This window comes from Dermacentor silvarum, chromosome 3 (genome assembly GCF_013339745.2).
Source record: "Dermacentor silvarum isolate Dsil-2018 chromosome 3, BIME_Dsil_1.4, whole genome shotgun sequence".
Classification (NCBI taxonomy): Eukaryota; Metazoa; Arthropoda; class Arachnida; order Ixodida; family Ixodidae; genus Dermacentor; species Dermacentor silvarum.
In genome coordinates, this window is record NC_051156.1 from 126982676 (window position 1) to 126997974 (window position 15299).

The 15299-nt window shown below is 47.0% G+C and overlaps 1 protein-coding gene across 1 annotated transcript in view; it reads right to left on the minus strand.

The window, feature by feature from the left end:
* LOC119444757 (signal peptide peptidase-like 2A) overlaps nucleotides 1–6280 on the minus strand; it is a 39239-nt gene extending 32959 nt beyond the window's left edge. The window contains exons 1-3 of the mRNA XM_049665030.1: nucleotides 6178–6280; nucleotides 3589–3717; nucleotides 571–750 (exon numbers count right to left, since the gene is read on the minus strand). Coding sequence (XP_049520987.1) covers nucleotides 571–750; nucleotides 3589–3717; nucleotides 6178–6240 — 372 coding nt within the window. The 5' untranslated portion in view covers nucleotides 6241–6280. The remainder of the gene's footprint in view (nucleotides 1–570; nucleotides 751–3588; nucleotides 3718–6177) is intronic.
* Nucleotides 6281–15299: the final 9019 nt, after the last annotated feature.

Consider the following 15299-nt stretch of genomic DNA (forward strand, 5'->3'; position numbering starts at 1 on the left):
TTTATATTAAGATTGTACTTCATGCACTTGGCACAATTCAGTTGTTTCTCCTAAACGGAAGGTATTCTATTCAAACAGGTTCGACGGATGATAGCACCGTGTTGTAGTGTGCACTTCTTAAGCTATGACGTGGCACTTAGTCTCTAAGGGATGGGCCAGCATTCCCCACTAACCTTATTCATCAGACCCAGCTCCCTGTGATTAAGTGTCTTACATTAAAAAAGGAAAATTAGATAATGGAAACAAATTTACCAATCAGCGCGAGGCGAAGACTACATCGCAGGGGCCATTTGGCAGCCTTAAGCTTGAGGAGCCCCAGATTTGCTTCGAACAGAGAGATAAAGGTTGGACAATTGTATTTGACTTCATGAGCGATCATTTTCGGAAGAACTAAGGGCCTTTTGTCCCAAATGAAAAAAAAAATATGTCTTGTTTTTGTTTTGGAGACAGTCCGGCTTTTTCTTTAGTGTGTGTGTGTCCCTACGTATAGGACTGTGAAAATCGGAATTGGCCCCTGTAGTCTCGACCTTAAGAGCCCACGGGCTGGCGGATTCAACTTGCTTTGCGTACCGCGCGGCTGGCGTTGACGGAAACCAGGACGCCCTTAGCCTTGGCGCTTTTTGCTTGCTGGATGAGCTCGTCATTGGAGGTGTTGTCGCAGCGCTCCAACAGCACCACTTTGCCCTCGAAGCCACGCCGCTCGTAGTCACAATCCGTGTCGTTGAGCGTGTTCAGGAACGGTTGGTACTCCTGGATGTAGTAAGCGAGGACCATGAAAAAAAAAAGTTTGGCAGTATTGTTTGGCAGTAAAAGTTTGGCAGTAAAAGTTTGGCGAAGTATTGAAAGCGATAGCAAGGTTCAACGTTACATTCAAGCTCCTCGGACGGCGTTCAACAATACGCGTGGTGATATTTTGACGAGTCAAAGCACCGGAAGCCACAGCGCCCTGGCTACACTGACAACTGCTAGGCGTGGCACAACACTGTCGTGATGCACGTCAACACCGGCGTTTCAGGCGTTTCAGGGGGCGCGCTTCAAGGTTGCACGAGAGGAGAGAGAGAGAATAAACATTTATTATGTACGAGATGAGAGAGAAGAAAGAACCGTCAATGTGTTTCGTGTTTGATGTGTGCTGTCAGTTTAACAGGGTCTACCTGCTGCGACAACCAGCGACCTCCAATTCCCGTCGCCTCCCTGCCTCCGAGCTCTCCATAGCCTTTTGGAAATTGTGGAATTGAACGGGATCACCGCCCATCGCTATGCGCTCGCCCCCAGCAGGCCACCACCTCCACCACCAACCTCCTCCATGTTCGGATGAGACTCTTGCTGCTTCACCTTCTCTTCCGTTCCATGCAACATCTTATCTCTTTGTTCCCCTTTCCCCTGACGCCGCGCCGTGCTCCCTATTGGGCAGCAGAAATAAGCATCATTTTGCTTCAATAAAATCGCTACTACTACTGTCAGTTTTATTCAGACCACTGTATGCACCTCATCGCATTTGGGGCTTTGCCGACTCTCTACCTCCAAAATGCAAACACTACGGACAACACACCTACACAGAACACGTACTCTGGCACTACTAGGTAGGCTCTCTAGGCACTATCCTACCCCACGACTCCTCTCACGAATCAAGCACTCCCTGCTTGCCCCCCCCCCCCCCCCCCTCCAACAAAGCCGGGTGGCTGACTCAAGCCTCGAAGAACCAAGATAAAGGATTCCTTGCTGCGTTCATCGAATCGGCATTGGCGAATGCAGCAAGTGAGGCCCTCGTCTGCGGGTCTCTTCATTTTTCCAGAAAATTGCAATGTTTTCTCTCTCTCTCTCTCTCTCTCTCGGTGTGGTATGCGTACAACTGCAACGTAGACAAGCTAGTGTCTGTGCGCTTCACGCTCATGCCATGAACTGCCAGCTCTGGCTCCGCTGCAGAGCCAATGCTGAGCTCCGCTATAGGCTTCGTCGCTTTTGCAGCCAAACGTATACTGCCTGTCTCTCGCATCTCCGAAGACGTTCCACTCGTCCACGTGCGGGCCACACGTGTGAATCATATACTTTGATAACACAGTAGCGACAGTGGTGGCGCCAGAGGCGCGAGCGCTTTTCGAGTGGTTATTATATTGCTATCGCAATGGAACTACGCAAGCAAGCTTTTCCCCACGGCTTAAGACCTGCCATTGGAACGAGAAATCTTGTACGAAGGAACAGCGTGAATTGGGGATCACGCACTGAGAGCTAGAATGAGAGATTAGCATTGAAGAATCAGAAGGGTTTGGGTGCGAGCTAGTTGGTACGGATCATTCATTTCAAAACAGCAAAAAAAAAAAAAAAACACGGACAATCTTTGCCTTTTACCAGCTTGGAGATCATTCGCGTACCAACATTGTATCGGATGTGTTTTGATGCCAAAATTTGGAGGACGCTTAAGCTTCGCCTAAGAGTGGAACGCGATAGCATAAAAAGATCCGCGACTGCTTATCACGCTTCCCGGCAGCTGTATGTTATGTAACCGTAATGTTTACCGGGATACACTGGCGGCGAACGCAATGCACGAAGGCGAGCTTTCTGGTAGAAACGTGGCCTCTTGCGTGGCCGATCTTCTGTTACTGTTTCGCACTTTTAATACTTCAGTCTGAGAAGGTTTAGCATAAAATGCATGTGCTGCCGGTGTTTTCTTTCATGACATTTGTTTGTGGGTGGCTCATTCTCAAAATTCAGGAGAGTAACATTGTAGAAAACGTAAGACATGGTGTGAGAAACTTTACTGATTGAGGAACTTTAGTGCCGTATAGAATATACACAGAAATTTTCGCTCACGGGACGCAAACGCTGGCTACGGCACCGACACGAACCCCAGATTTCCTGCAACACAGCGCCATTAACGCTTTCGCGTTGAAACGTCAAATGGCCCATTGAGCGAGAAATCCGACGTCTGCCATCTCTACCAGCGGAAGGGCAGTTAAGTTCCCGTTGCCTGCGACGCCACGTCACACCTGCTACCACATTAGGGCGCCAGTTGTTGCGTGAGCGGATAGGCCGTCGTTGCGAGGCCCTCGCTCTCGCTCTTAGAAGCCGGCGCGCGGTCCGTATTTCTCTCTAACACCCCCACTGGGCTTAGCAGCTGCGTGAACCTACCGGCCTTGGTGGCCGCTGCTGCTTCCTCGATCTCTTGTCGCGCAGGACGTCGGTGGCATGCGGCGTTGGCAACGCAGGCTCCTGCTGCTTGCTGGCTCGGGCAACACGTTCTGCTATGGTACATTACTCGCAGGGCAAGACTCGGAGGACCTCTCAGCGGCGTTCAATTGGACATTAATGCTTTGTCATTCACAAGTCATAAGAAGTGCATAGGGGTCTTCAGATTTTTTTTTGGTTAATAGGCCTGCTTGTGGAGCTTTGTGTGTCGCATGTGAGCTACTAAGACCCGCTTTATAATTGCGACGTCTGCAGACCAGGAACAGAAGCGTAAGCTATGCACTGTTAAGCAAACAGTAAAGCTTTCGCGCAAGACCACTGGTTTTATGCGTGACCGTTCATCTCTCTCGACACTGAATTCTTTCTGTCTACATTAGCGGCGTCGTGTGAAGTTCCACTCACGGCGTCTTCTTCCTTCTTGGGAAGGTCCTTGATGGCAGGCACGAAGACGGCACAGAAGAACACCGGGCTCGAATTCTCCGCCTTGAGCAGGATCACCGCGTTGTCGAGGCGGTTGCTGGCTCCGACAGGCTGCGGAAATTACAATACCAAGACTGGGCTATGTGGCTCTAGCATAGCGAAATATCCACGGCCTCTCATTTTCTGCGATCGTGAGGGTTAAGTTCATGTGAGTTAACGTGCAAAGAGGGTTATGTCCTGTTCTTCGGAAATTCTAAGCCATCTTATCGGCACGTGTGGCGTGAATTCCTGGAAACCACTGGGATATAATGACGCCTACCATAAATAGAGGCAAGCAAGAGATGCCTATAGGCGGAAACACACAAGAAATAAGAACGATCGAACCGCTGTTATCCACGAAAGGCGAAAAGTCTCGCAAAAGTCGTTATAGAAAGTTGTCGCATTTCTATTTATTTTTTGTTGCCTTCATCTGGTTTTGTGTTGCGATGCGATGAAATGTCAGCATGACACTAGCAAGTAAAACTGACTTTTGACAAACATAGATCTATGTATCGTAACTACGGCCGCTATACCTGAGACTGAATTCGGATTCTATGTCATTTTATGTCATTTAATGTAATTTGCATGAATCCAAATTTATTTATGAAGTGGTCTGTCATATAATAAACCTAACTCTTTTACAATACATGTGCGCGAAGAAGCGCGAGCCAAGAGTTATGCGAAGCAGGCTGCCAATTGTGTTATTCTATTCGCTGCCCTAACGTCTCGAAACTAGCACAATTTTTATATCTCACCGCATCCAAATCAGTGTAAGTGTTACATTTCAATTTTTCAGATGTGTTGGTTCTAGGCGAATCACCTTACCCGAGTCGTTACGGAATATACGAGTTACGTACAGAGCCGCCTGGCGAATAAAATAAGTCTCAGTGACGTGTAGCAGCACAGGAGCCGTAATAAATATGCTTGTGTAGAGTTGAAATGGCTTTCAACATCCAAGCAAGGCATGCGTGTGGCATGACAAAAATTGTGCATGATACGAAAGGCTATAGTGATTTGGTTCGTGCGCCCATCGACAGTATAAATATATAATATATTATTTGGAGGCATTGTGGAGTGTGCCTTTTTCCTCCCACGTGTGTTATAGCCGCCACCTTTCGGGCCATGGGTGATGTCACAGCCAATAGGTGATGGGTTTCATGGGTGATGTCACAGTCAATTTGAACAATTTGGCAGTTATTGTGAAGGGCAGCCTCATTTTGAAGGGGACGAAATGCGAGAACGCCTGTGTAATGGGTGCACGTTAAAGAACCCCAGGGGGTGGAGATTAATCCGGAGTTCCTCCCCCACAACGGCGTGTCTCAATCAAATCGTGGTTTTGAAACGTAAAATACAAAAATTTTAATTTTAGTTATTGTAAAGAAATATTGTTATACTGTTATCTATTTATTTATGAGTACATTAATCGGGTAACGTTCTAAGCACGGCAAGAATCCAAAGTTTAGACATTTCTAGCCCGAAGCAACAGCGATAAATGGACTCATGGAAACATGGCATTCCAGATTTGCGTTCATCGCCTGTACATTGTTTTGGCATATGTTCAGTGGCCTCAGTAGACAGTTTTTGGCCCGGAAAAATAGCAGAGGACGCAAATGATTACGAGGAACACACATGCCTCGTCAAGGCACACTGGAGAAGCTAGATAGGCGTGATTGGTTGCGAACGTTTCAAAGCATCTCGAGCATAAGTATGGAGATTGCTACGTCACCTGCAGCAATGTACCGGCGTGAAGCGAGTTTACGACTGCGACGCTTCAACAGTAGAACGAGAGCACTTATTGCTGCTTGACACATGCTCCGGATAATAACTGCACCTGACACGAAAACTCTTCTAGAGCACTTTCCAGTGATAAGTAATTCAGTTGGCCAAGCACTACCTAGGGTCGCTTGCAAACTTCTAAAGTTCAATGTCTTGTGTCTCGTCGGATGCCGTACAGTTCGAAGAATCGATACGCCCCGGTTTAAATAACCATGCTGGTGTAATAGTAGATCCTGTCCTTATTCGATATATAAGTGAGGCTTCCTCTCGGCGAAATCTCTTGGTTACGCAAGGCATATGTGGTGGAAACCAAAGTGACCCAAACTGATTTCGAATGTCAGATTTTTAACTTGGTTACTCTTTGAGGCATTGAATCTGGGAGGATGATAGAGCGCTGCGTATGCAAGAGCAGCAGCTTTGTCATTGCCAGCTAATACTAATGTGGGATACTTTCTGTGGTCTTGCAAGAAATTCCTTGTTTAAAGGGGCGCTCTGCTGGAGAACCTGAAATAAAAGGACCTTCTGCATGCGTGCCTGCAACAACTTGGGCTCCCCGAAGGATCAGTTATAGCCCGCAAGGAAACTTCACGTCTCCTTATCGCATTCTTAAGAGAGACTGGTTTGAGTGATATTGTAATAGACGCTCGGGAGGAGCAACTGCAGGCCTTGATCACCAGGCTAAACCCGCTTGTTGCTACACCCACCACCACCAGCAGCTACTAATGCGACCTATTGTCAGTCGTTGTTAAAACTCACGTGAACAGCCATTCCGGCGAGGAAGATTTGAATCGTCGCTGCGATGAAGGAGCCGGGCTTCATCTCTCTTCGATTTGGGATGGTCACGCTACCAGCCAGCGCAAAATGGAACCTAACCTCTTCTTTTGGATCGCTGGCGCGTTCTCACTGCACGCAGTTTTTGCACGAGAAAGACGTCAACATCTTCTTCGGCTCGGCACAAGCGATATGATATCAGCTAAATTCATCATTGCTTTTGACTGCGCAGTTGCATTTCTATTTGCCACACAGTTTACCACACCCTATGGGAATATCCCAATCCTTCCACTCATTCTTTATATCCTCTTCCCTTCGACTTCCCATTATTCCTCCTGGGAAGTCGCATTGTCCAACCCGGATCTCTAAAGCCCTACGCCGGGTTATCTGGTGGGCGCAAGACATCGGACGGCTAACCGTGGTCCTGGACTCAGGATTTCTCCCTCAGAGAACTTCCGTGCCAACCTCATTTCAATAAAAATATCTCTTTATCTCTCTCTCTAGTGAAGAGAGGCTGGTCATTTCATGCGATAATCGAACAACGGCCGCTTGCCTTACGCAGAGATGACAGTTACGTGTGGAAAAACAGACAGAGAGAGATAAAAATAAATTTTATTCATCACAAATCACATGTCATGGCGTCGTAATGACGTATTGTAGGCAATGAAGGGGTCAAGCAGTCTCAACGTCACATTCAAGCTAGCCACGCACTGAAGGTTGGTTCGGTTCAGCGGGCCAGTGATTCCTTTAGTTGTGAACAAGATAAACATAAGTTGAGATCAGAGGGAAACCGAATGCTAAAGAGTCATTTTCAGAAAAAGATTAAGTGTGCCACATCAGTAGCGAGAGCACTGAAAATATGGAGATTGTGGAAAGAACTTGAGAGAGAGAGAGAGATTCAACTTTTATTGATGCCAGCAATCGCGGGAGCGGACGCCGCGTCCCTCCACCTAGCAGACGGCTGAGATCCCCTGGGCCTGAGCGGCTACCTCGGCTAGCTGGACGGCGCAGACCTGGTCTCACCGGTCTGAGCTGAGCAGCAGGGTGTCCCGCTGCTGCCGGTCTCGAATTCTGCGGCCCTCGAAAGGAGCCGCCTTCGAACATGTCCATAGAATATGCGTCAGATCCGCCCTACCCTTACCTAATTTGCATTGATCATTGTATTGCCCTGGTTAGAATCTGCTGCAGGCCACCGGGGAAGGGTACACGTTTTTTTTTTTTGCAGGAGGCTCCAGGGCTCCTCCAGGACTCCTGTATCTTGGTGAGCTCGGGATGAGCTGGTGGTATACGGAGCCCTTCCCAGCCGATAGTAATCGGTTATTTCTTTGTAGCTGACAATCCGGTCTCCTCTCGTTCCCGGCTGGGCGGGCTCACTTGCTCGGCGAGTACGCCCTCGAGCTACGTTGTGAGCCACCTCGTTGCCGGCGAGAGAGAAGTGCGCGAACGCCCAAATAATTTGATTCGTCCCGCGATGACGGTCGCTGTTAATATTTAGGATCTTGAGCACCTCTGGCGAGATGCCTCTTTTCGCGATAATATGAACTGCGATCTTTGAGTCGCTTACGATAATTCTAGCTCTGGTGGAGGCCACTGCTAATGATATGGCGGCTTCCTCCGCAGCTTCGGGGTTGTCTATTTTGACGGTACTGCTCACGAGGGGTTCTTCGTGCGCGTCTACCGCGAAGACGGACATTCCATTGTGTTCTTTGTATTCAGCGGCCTGGTTTTGATGGTATTTGCACTCAATGTGGCGTTCCTTGGCCTCTCGTCACTTCTACTGGTGTTCCGGGTGCATGTTCTTGGGTTGTGGAGGAATTTTAAATTCCTTCCTCGTCCCTAGTGGAATGCTTAGTTTCGTGCCGTGCTGCGCTTCGTCGTGAAAGTTGAGTTTCCGTAGATTGTGTCGCCCCGTGGGGCTCTGTGTGAGTCTTTCGTATTGGGCGGTGGTGTGCGCCTCGATTAGTTAGTCAAGCGTGTTGTGTAGCACCTACTTTAATAGTTTGTCATTGGACGTTGTGACTAAGGACGCCAATTGCCTGCTTCAACGCTCGTGCGATGACCCATTCCATCTCGTTATTTTCTGCCGCGCGAAATATAAGATACGGTGCTGCCTGTACATAGACGACGCGGTTGATGACGAAGGCCTGCACTGAATGAATTAGGCCGACCACCCTCATGTCATAGTGTCGATTGGCAATGCGTTTGAATAGACTTATTGTTTGCTGTGCGCTGATCTCTAGCGCATTGATGGTACCGAGGTCTCTGCTTCCGCAGGCAACCGTGAATCCTAGGACTTTGATCTGGTCTACAATAGGACATCAGGTCCCCCGTTCGCCTTGAGGCTATTGTTCAGTGTTCCTCCGTATTGTTTCCTGGTCCTAAGGTACACCAGCAGGAAGTTTATACTTTTGCGAGGAGCAACTGAGCCCCTTCTCCGCCGCTTATCGTTCGACGGCCTCCGTGGCCTGCTGGAGGGTTTCCTCGATATGGCCCTCGCTGCCGCCTGTCACCCACAACGTTATGTCGTTGGCATACAGGCTGTGGCTTAATGCCGCGGATCTTGCTGAGGATTTTCGGCAGGCTGATCGAGTTGAAAAAATAATAATAAAAGTATACACATGCTGCTGAAAACAACGCAGCCCAATAGAACGTAATCGCGGCAAAATGTATAGAAAGCATGTAATGTCATACTGAAGCAATTAAAAAAAATCAGGAATAGGAGAACTGAAAATATCCGTGCGAGCTACTAAAATGTTTAAAGAAAAAGCAAAAGAAAGCATATTAGCGTATACGAGAGATGCCCTCTAAATTTGCAGATGTGGTCATACGTTGACATTTTTTCACACGTAGTGGAAGAAATTTGCATTTGGTCCCAGTAGTGCGCACATGCACACAGATGGGAAACGCTTTCTGCGGAAGCTAAACTATTCAGTCGAAAAAAAAAAGGTTTTAGAATAGATAAGGCATTCAAGGTTGTTAATGTCCAGAACTTTTGGACATTGTCTCTTCCACTATCTGTTCCACGGTGTTTAACTTCACCGCAGTGCGGCCGTGCAGGCACTTCGGACTGCGAGGAGTGCGAGGTAACCGAGATTACAAAACACGTCTAGTGCGTCTGCCCGTAATGTGGTGCGCAATGACAACCTCTGGTACAACATTTGTTCATGGTTCTTCTTCTTCTTCTTTCTGGGGTTTTTACGTGCCAAAACCAGTTCTGATTATGAGGCACGCCGTAGTGGAGGGCTCCCCATTAATTTTGACCACCTGGGGTTCTTTAACGTGCACTACAACGCAAGCACGCGGGCGTTTTTGCATTTCGCCTCCATCGAAATGCGGCCGCCGCGGCTGGGATTCGATCCCGTTCATGGTTACCGATAAGCCTTTGTCTGAAAAGGTCCTATTGCGACTCTGGCCACACCCTTTTTTTCAGCGTGATGTTCTAAAGGCTCTCATCGAATTCTTGCATTCTTGCATGAAATCCGTCTAGATTTGAGGCTTTAAGGAGCCTTTGAAGAGTCTGTGAAGAGTTGACGCACCACACTCTTCATCCTTATTAACACCTTCCTCTGTCTCTCTTTGTGAATTCAAACGGCATCGTGACTTTGTGAATTCATCATTTAAAACAGTGTACTGTTTGATAAATAAATAAATACGAAAACACCATTAAAATTGTCCGACGGCAGCATCCGAGCACATGAGGTCTTACTAGTACAGAATTCAGATATTGAAACCACTATGCTATTGACACTTTTTCTATTTTTTCTTCTTTATTGCCGACCTTGACATTTAATGTTACGGTTCACAGGCCAAAAAAACATGTCAGCCACACTTTGGCTAGCACGTATTTAAAACTTTCGGAACGGGGCCAAATTATCAAGTACAGAAATCCACTCAGGTGGATCGGAGAGCGCCCGATACACTTCTCTCAGACTTACCACAATTTCAATGAAGTGTTCATGAACAGGACGAAAAACTGGGTCTGCATGCACAAATTCCATTCTCGTTTTCCACAAGGCGGGGAGGCCCAGGACCATAACTCAATCGTAGGGTATATCATCTGATGTATTTACCGGCAAGAATTGTATGGGTCAAATAGGTCAAGGGGTAACTGTTTGTTTAATGTGCACTGAAGTGCATCCCAGTGAAAAATCTGGTCCCAACAGTCTAAGAATACACGTTCTATTGTTTTGCGTTTCTTGCACAAAAAAGAATTGGTTGTCCTGGGTAAGAGCATGGCTTTATCGTTAAGCAATGTGTTAACAGAGAGTATGTTGGTGTGTAATTGAAAGAAGAACGTTTTAGCTTAGAGTGATGCTGGCATTTTCTTTAGTCTATTTAGCACATCTTATCCTGGGCCTCCACCATGTGGTAAACGGTAAAAAGGCACTGGAACCATGTTTTAAACAAGGTAATTATGGAGTATCTTCTTGTTAAAGCCGCAGAAAACCGCACGTTCAAAAACCTGTACGAGAGCACCGCTTCGCCCAGATACCCAGTTACTGCTTCGCACATGTCAGCACATGACGTCGCTATGAAACGTCACGAACACATGCATTGTAAATCGGTATAGAACACCCCTACACGAATGGTGGATTTGATTATCCATAGTTGTCTTTGGCCGGCACATTGTACGTTTAACCTGAAACAGTATACAGTGTGCCACCTACCAATAGCGTCCTGACATGCTTTGTTGTTGTTCTTCGCGTGTTATATACGGCCACATTGGTTCTATTACGCAACAGTTTTTCAACCTCAGGAATCCTGCGAAATTGTTTATTATAAAGGCGCCTCGCGTTATTTTTTTCAAGCGGCAGGCAGATGGTTATCTGCTCAATGGGCAAATAAATGTTTTGAGAGGAGATGCATGCATGAAACTCTCGCAGGTAAGCGAGCACTTTGAGAAGCTTGGCGCGTTTCGATTTGGCCTTACCGAGACGTAGTTAGAACGCAGGCGAGAGCTTCCGCGGACAATGAACGCGCGGACAACGCAAGCAACCAGAGAATTGCATCTGCAAGAAGTAGTAGTGATTTTATTGAAGAAGAAAATGACGCTTATTTCTGCTGCCCAACAGGGAGCACGGCGCAGCGTCAGGGGAAGGGGAAAAAGGAGATAAAGATGTTGAAAGGAAGGGAAGAGAAGGAGAAGCAGCAAGAGTCTCATCCGATCATGGAGGAGGCTGGTGATAGAGGCGGTGGCCTGCTGGGGGCGAGCGTTTAGCGATAGGCGGTGATTCCGTTCAATTCCACAAACTCGAAAAGGCTATGGAGAGCTCGGAGGTGGGGAGGCGATTGGAACAGGAGGTCGCTGGTTGTCGCAGCAGGTAGACCCTGTTGCCTGTAGGCAGTGATGACCCTTGAGCGGTCCTGTGCCAACAACAGGGAGAAACTTCTGAAGAGGACGCGTTGGAACGAAGGCGAGCGTGTCCGTGAGCAATATATGTAAAAAAAAGGAAACACTACAGCAACATTTCTTTTATTTACAAGTACATGATTGGTAGTGAAAGTGACCTTTCTTGAACGATCATCATAATGTAAGTGGTATTTTTTGCAGGTGAATATCTTTTAAGATACGGCAGTCTTGGTTTCAGGGGTACAGTAAAGGCTTCATAAGTAACGATTACAAAGAATGCTACGCACTATATGACAATTCCCCACTGGGGAGTTTCTGCCGCAATCTTCTCAGAAGACCACTTGAATTTCAACAACTCTTAGCTAACAGAGTCGGGAGGGTATGCACTTTTATTGACCTGTGTATTTAGGCTCTTAGTCCTAACGCCTATGCGGCGTTATAGCAGAATTTCGGTCATGAATCATGGGAGGTAACTCTCTGCCCGGTCGTATTGCGGTGAAGCTAGACAGATATCTGAAGGGGCAGTGTCCGAAATTCTTAGACACTGTCCCGGTTCCTTTAATACCTTTAGTACATTTAATACCTCATCTACGGGGTGATCACCTTTAAGTGTCACATAATTTTTAAATATCGTCTGTTGCAGATGAAATAAGTAATTTTCTTAAGCTAGGTTTTTCAGAGAGGCGGACATTACTTACACGAGATACCGAAACACATATTCTGCTAATTAGCGAAAATTCGGTAATAACCTTCTTAATTATTTACTTTACGCCACATATCGCAAATCAATATTGACAGTGAGCTTGCAAGGTGCTTCCGCTTGGCATGAATTTCCAGAATGACACCAATTTGGAAATATGCGGAATCAAACTCGCCGTAAAAATGCACTGTTGCTAACTTACTTTCTTAGCTCGTGTATGCAATGAAGATCACTAGTAACTGTAACGCCCTTGAATTTCGTCCCACACTCCAGGAAATAAGACCTAAAAACTGGTGCAACCCGGGAAATTTATTTCAAGAGAACACGTCTTGCAAACACACCAGCTACATTTCGTAAATTCTAATATGTGCCGTAAGGTAGCTAATTAGGACCTTAATTACTGAATTTTCTTCAGTTGCATGAATACGGGTTTCAATTTCTCGTGGTAGTAATGTCAGCCTATTCGGATACTCCAGCTCAAGGAAAACAATTATGCTATCTGCCAATGAAGATTTTTGAAAATTCTGTAGAATTTAAAAACGATCACCACGTATACAATCACTGCTAAAATGCAGCAGGAAAGTTAAGAGCAAGTGCCGTAAATACGCATTTTATTAGTAGGGCGTTCCCTCTCAATGTTGCTCAGTGATAGTTGTAGAAATTTGGACGGCCTTTGAAACCACAATTTTAATGATGCTGCCCGTTCAGTTAAGCTAATGCATTGCGGTGAAGTTCAACAGATGGTCGCAGGGGCAATGGCCAAAATTCCTGTGTATGGCAAAAGTGGACGAGATCAGCTCAGCAACAGTTTCGCAGCCGTCTTGGGCTGAGCAGGTTTGACTACACTTGGAGGCCCTGCAAACAAAGCGGGGTAGTGGCACGATGGCAGGGTTTTACAAAAGGAACAGACTATAATGAGATGGGCCCTTCAGTATAACCATAACGCTATAGTTAAATTCTGAGGTTTTACATGCCAAAACCACGATTTGATTATGAGGCAAGCCGTAGTGGGGACTTAAGGTTAATTATTTCCACTTGGGGTTCTTTAACATGTACCCAACGCATAGTACACGGGTGTTTTTGCATTGCGCCCCCATCTAATGGCGGCCGCCACGGCCATATAACACTACAGTGAGACTATAGTCACGGGGCAACTGCAACCGATGCTGATCCTGTGTAACCTGGTTTTATGGAGTCGCGCAATAGATTTGGGTTCATGATTATGACGTCCTGGGTTCTAATCGCGTGTCAGCCATTTTTTTACTGTGCTGACTAATTATTTTTCTCGTTTGACTTCAGCAGTGCTTGATATTTTCTCCTATGCTTGTCCAGCACGCCTGACACGGTGGTCTCCTGCCAAATGAAGCGAACTGACCCGTGGCGTAGCCCAAAGGAAGGTCGCTTTAGCGGCCGCAGACCAATGAATAATGACGCGTTGTTACGTCGCTACTGCGCGCCGCAGCAAGACGGGCACCCCTACCACTGTATAACGAAACTCAGTGCACATGACATGCGATGCAATAAAATAGAGCCCCCTCACTTTAGCAAGTATACGGCGAGGAGGCATGTCATAATATTATGACGGGCCCCCTTATTGTAGTGAGTGCCTTTTGAAAAAAGGAATGTAAACTGGCCGGGATGTTGCAGTAACCTGCGACGTTACCCCACACGAGTTCCTTGAACATAAATTTGCTTTCTTGTGGCCGTTGTCTGCATTTTACTAGTGGACAAGAGCCGCTTGCGAAAATCATTTTCGCACTTGCCTTGAAGCACCAATTTCAAAAGCGAAGCGAGCCGCAACATTATAAAGCGAGAGACAATGAAGCCAGATAACGCATAGAGGAAGTTATTTGTTATGTGTAATCGGAATATATAAGCAATATTGTAAGGGGAAATGAAATTTGAAGAAAAGATAACTTGATGCACGTGGAAGCCGTGCTCACATTTGCGGCATAAGGCATGCGACGTTTTACCTATCACGAGGGCCATAATCCCGTCAACTTTCTTGGGTTATATCGACGTTTTGGACGAGAACTATAAACGGGCAAAAATTGGCAGGTCCTGAAAAGGGCGTCGGTAAAAGCATTAACCAACTATCCCAGCCACACGTAGTGAAACTTTCTTAGATGTTTGCGTACGTATACAAGATTAGCCCTGGGAGTGTTAGCAAGGGCTGCTTACGTACAGCAGAAGCGACGGATGTGGAACATCAATCAATGCGATAGCAAGTATATGAACACTCTACGCGCATTTCTGCCGTGGTCGTGATGTGGTCACGGACGTCGCTGTGAGGTTCCGTATAAATTCCAAACACGGTAACATCGTCGCCGCGCACCGTACGTTGTATGTGCTAGTGAAAGCTCGCGGGGGTCAGCCGACGATTGCGGCTCAATCTCGCGCGCGCGAAGAACAAAGGCGGGGCGGAAGCGCGATTTTCGGTCGTGCGTGAGGCACAACGGGGGGGGGGGGGGGGGGTGCGTATACTCCAATGGCGCCGCGCGGGCGCCGTATCTTGAAAGCGATCTGCAACGTGGAAAAAGTGCGCGCCTGCGCGGGCCTCATCTTCACAGCGATCTGCCATCTGGACAATGTGCAACTAGTGCCTGTAGCTTCGTATGCGCTGTGCTTTCGACGTTTAGTTCGCGTTGAAGCGAGACGGCACGAACGCCAATTCGCTCGCTGCTGCAGCCGCGCCTCCTCACTCCAGTGTTTTTATAGCGAATTTCCGCGGTCATCGAGCGAGATGTGTTCATGCTTACCCGAGCACGCGTTACACCGTGCTTGTTAATCTAATTAGTAAGCGAATGTTTTCTAGTTTACATGGCCGATAAAAATACTATCCTTATTTCGTACAGTTTTCTACTAATTTGTTATCGCAATCGACTCCTTGCTGGTGAAACTGCGGCATTTCTTAAACCACAGACATCACTTAGTGCACGAACTAAAATGACTACTTGATGGCGTTGTTGGTGCATAGTTGGTAGAGTGAGGCTCAAAAACACACACAACTCGAAAGAAAAGAAATGGACAGGGGACAGGCGCTACCGCAAACTGTTT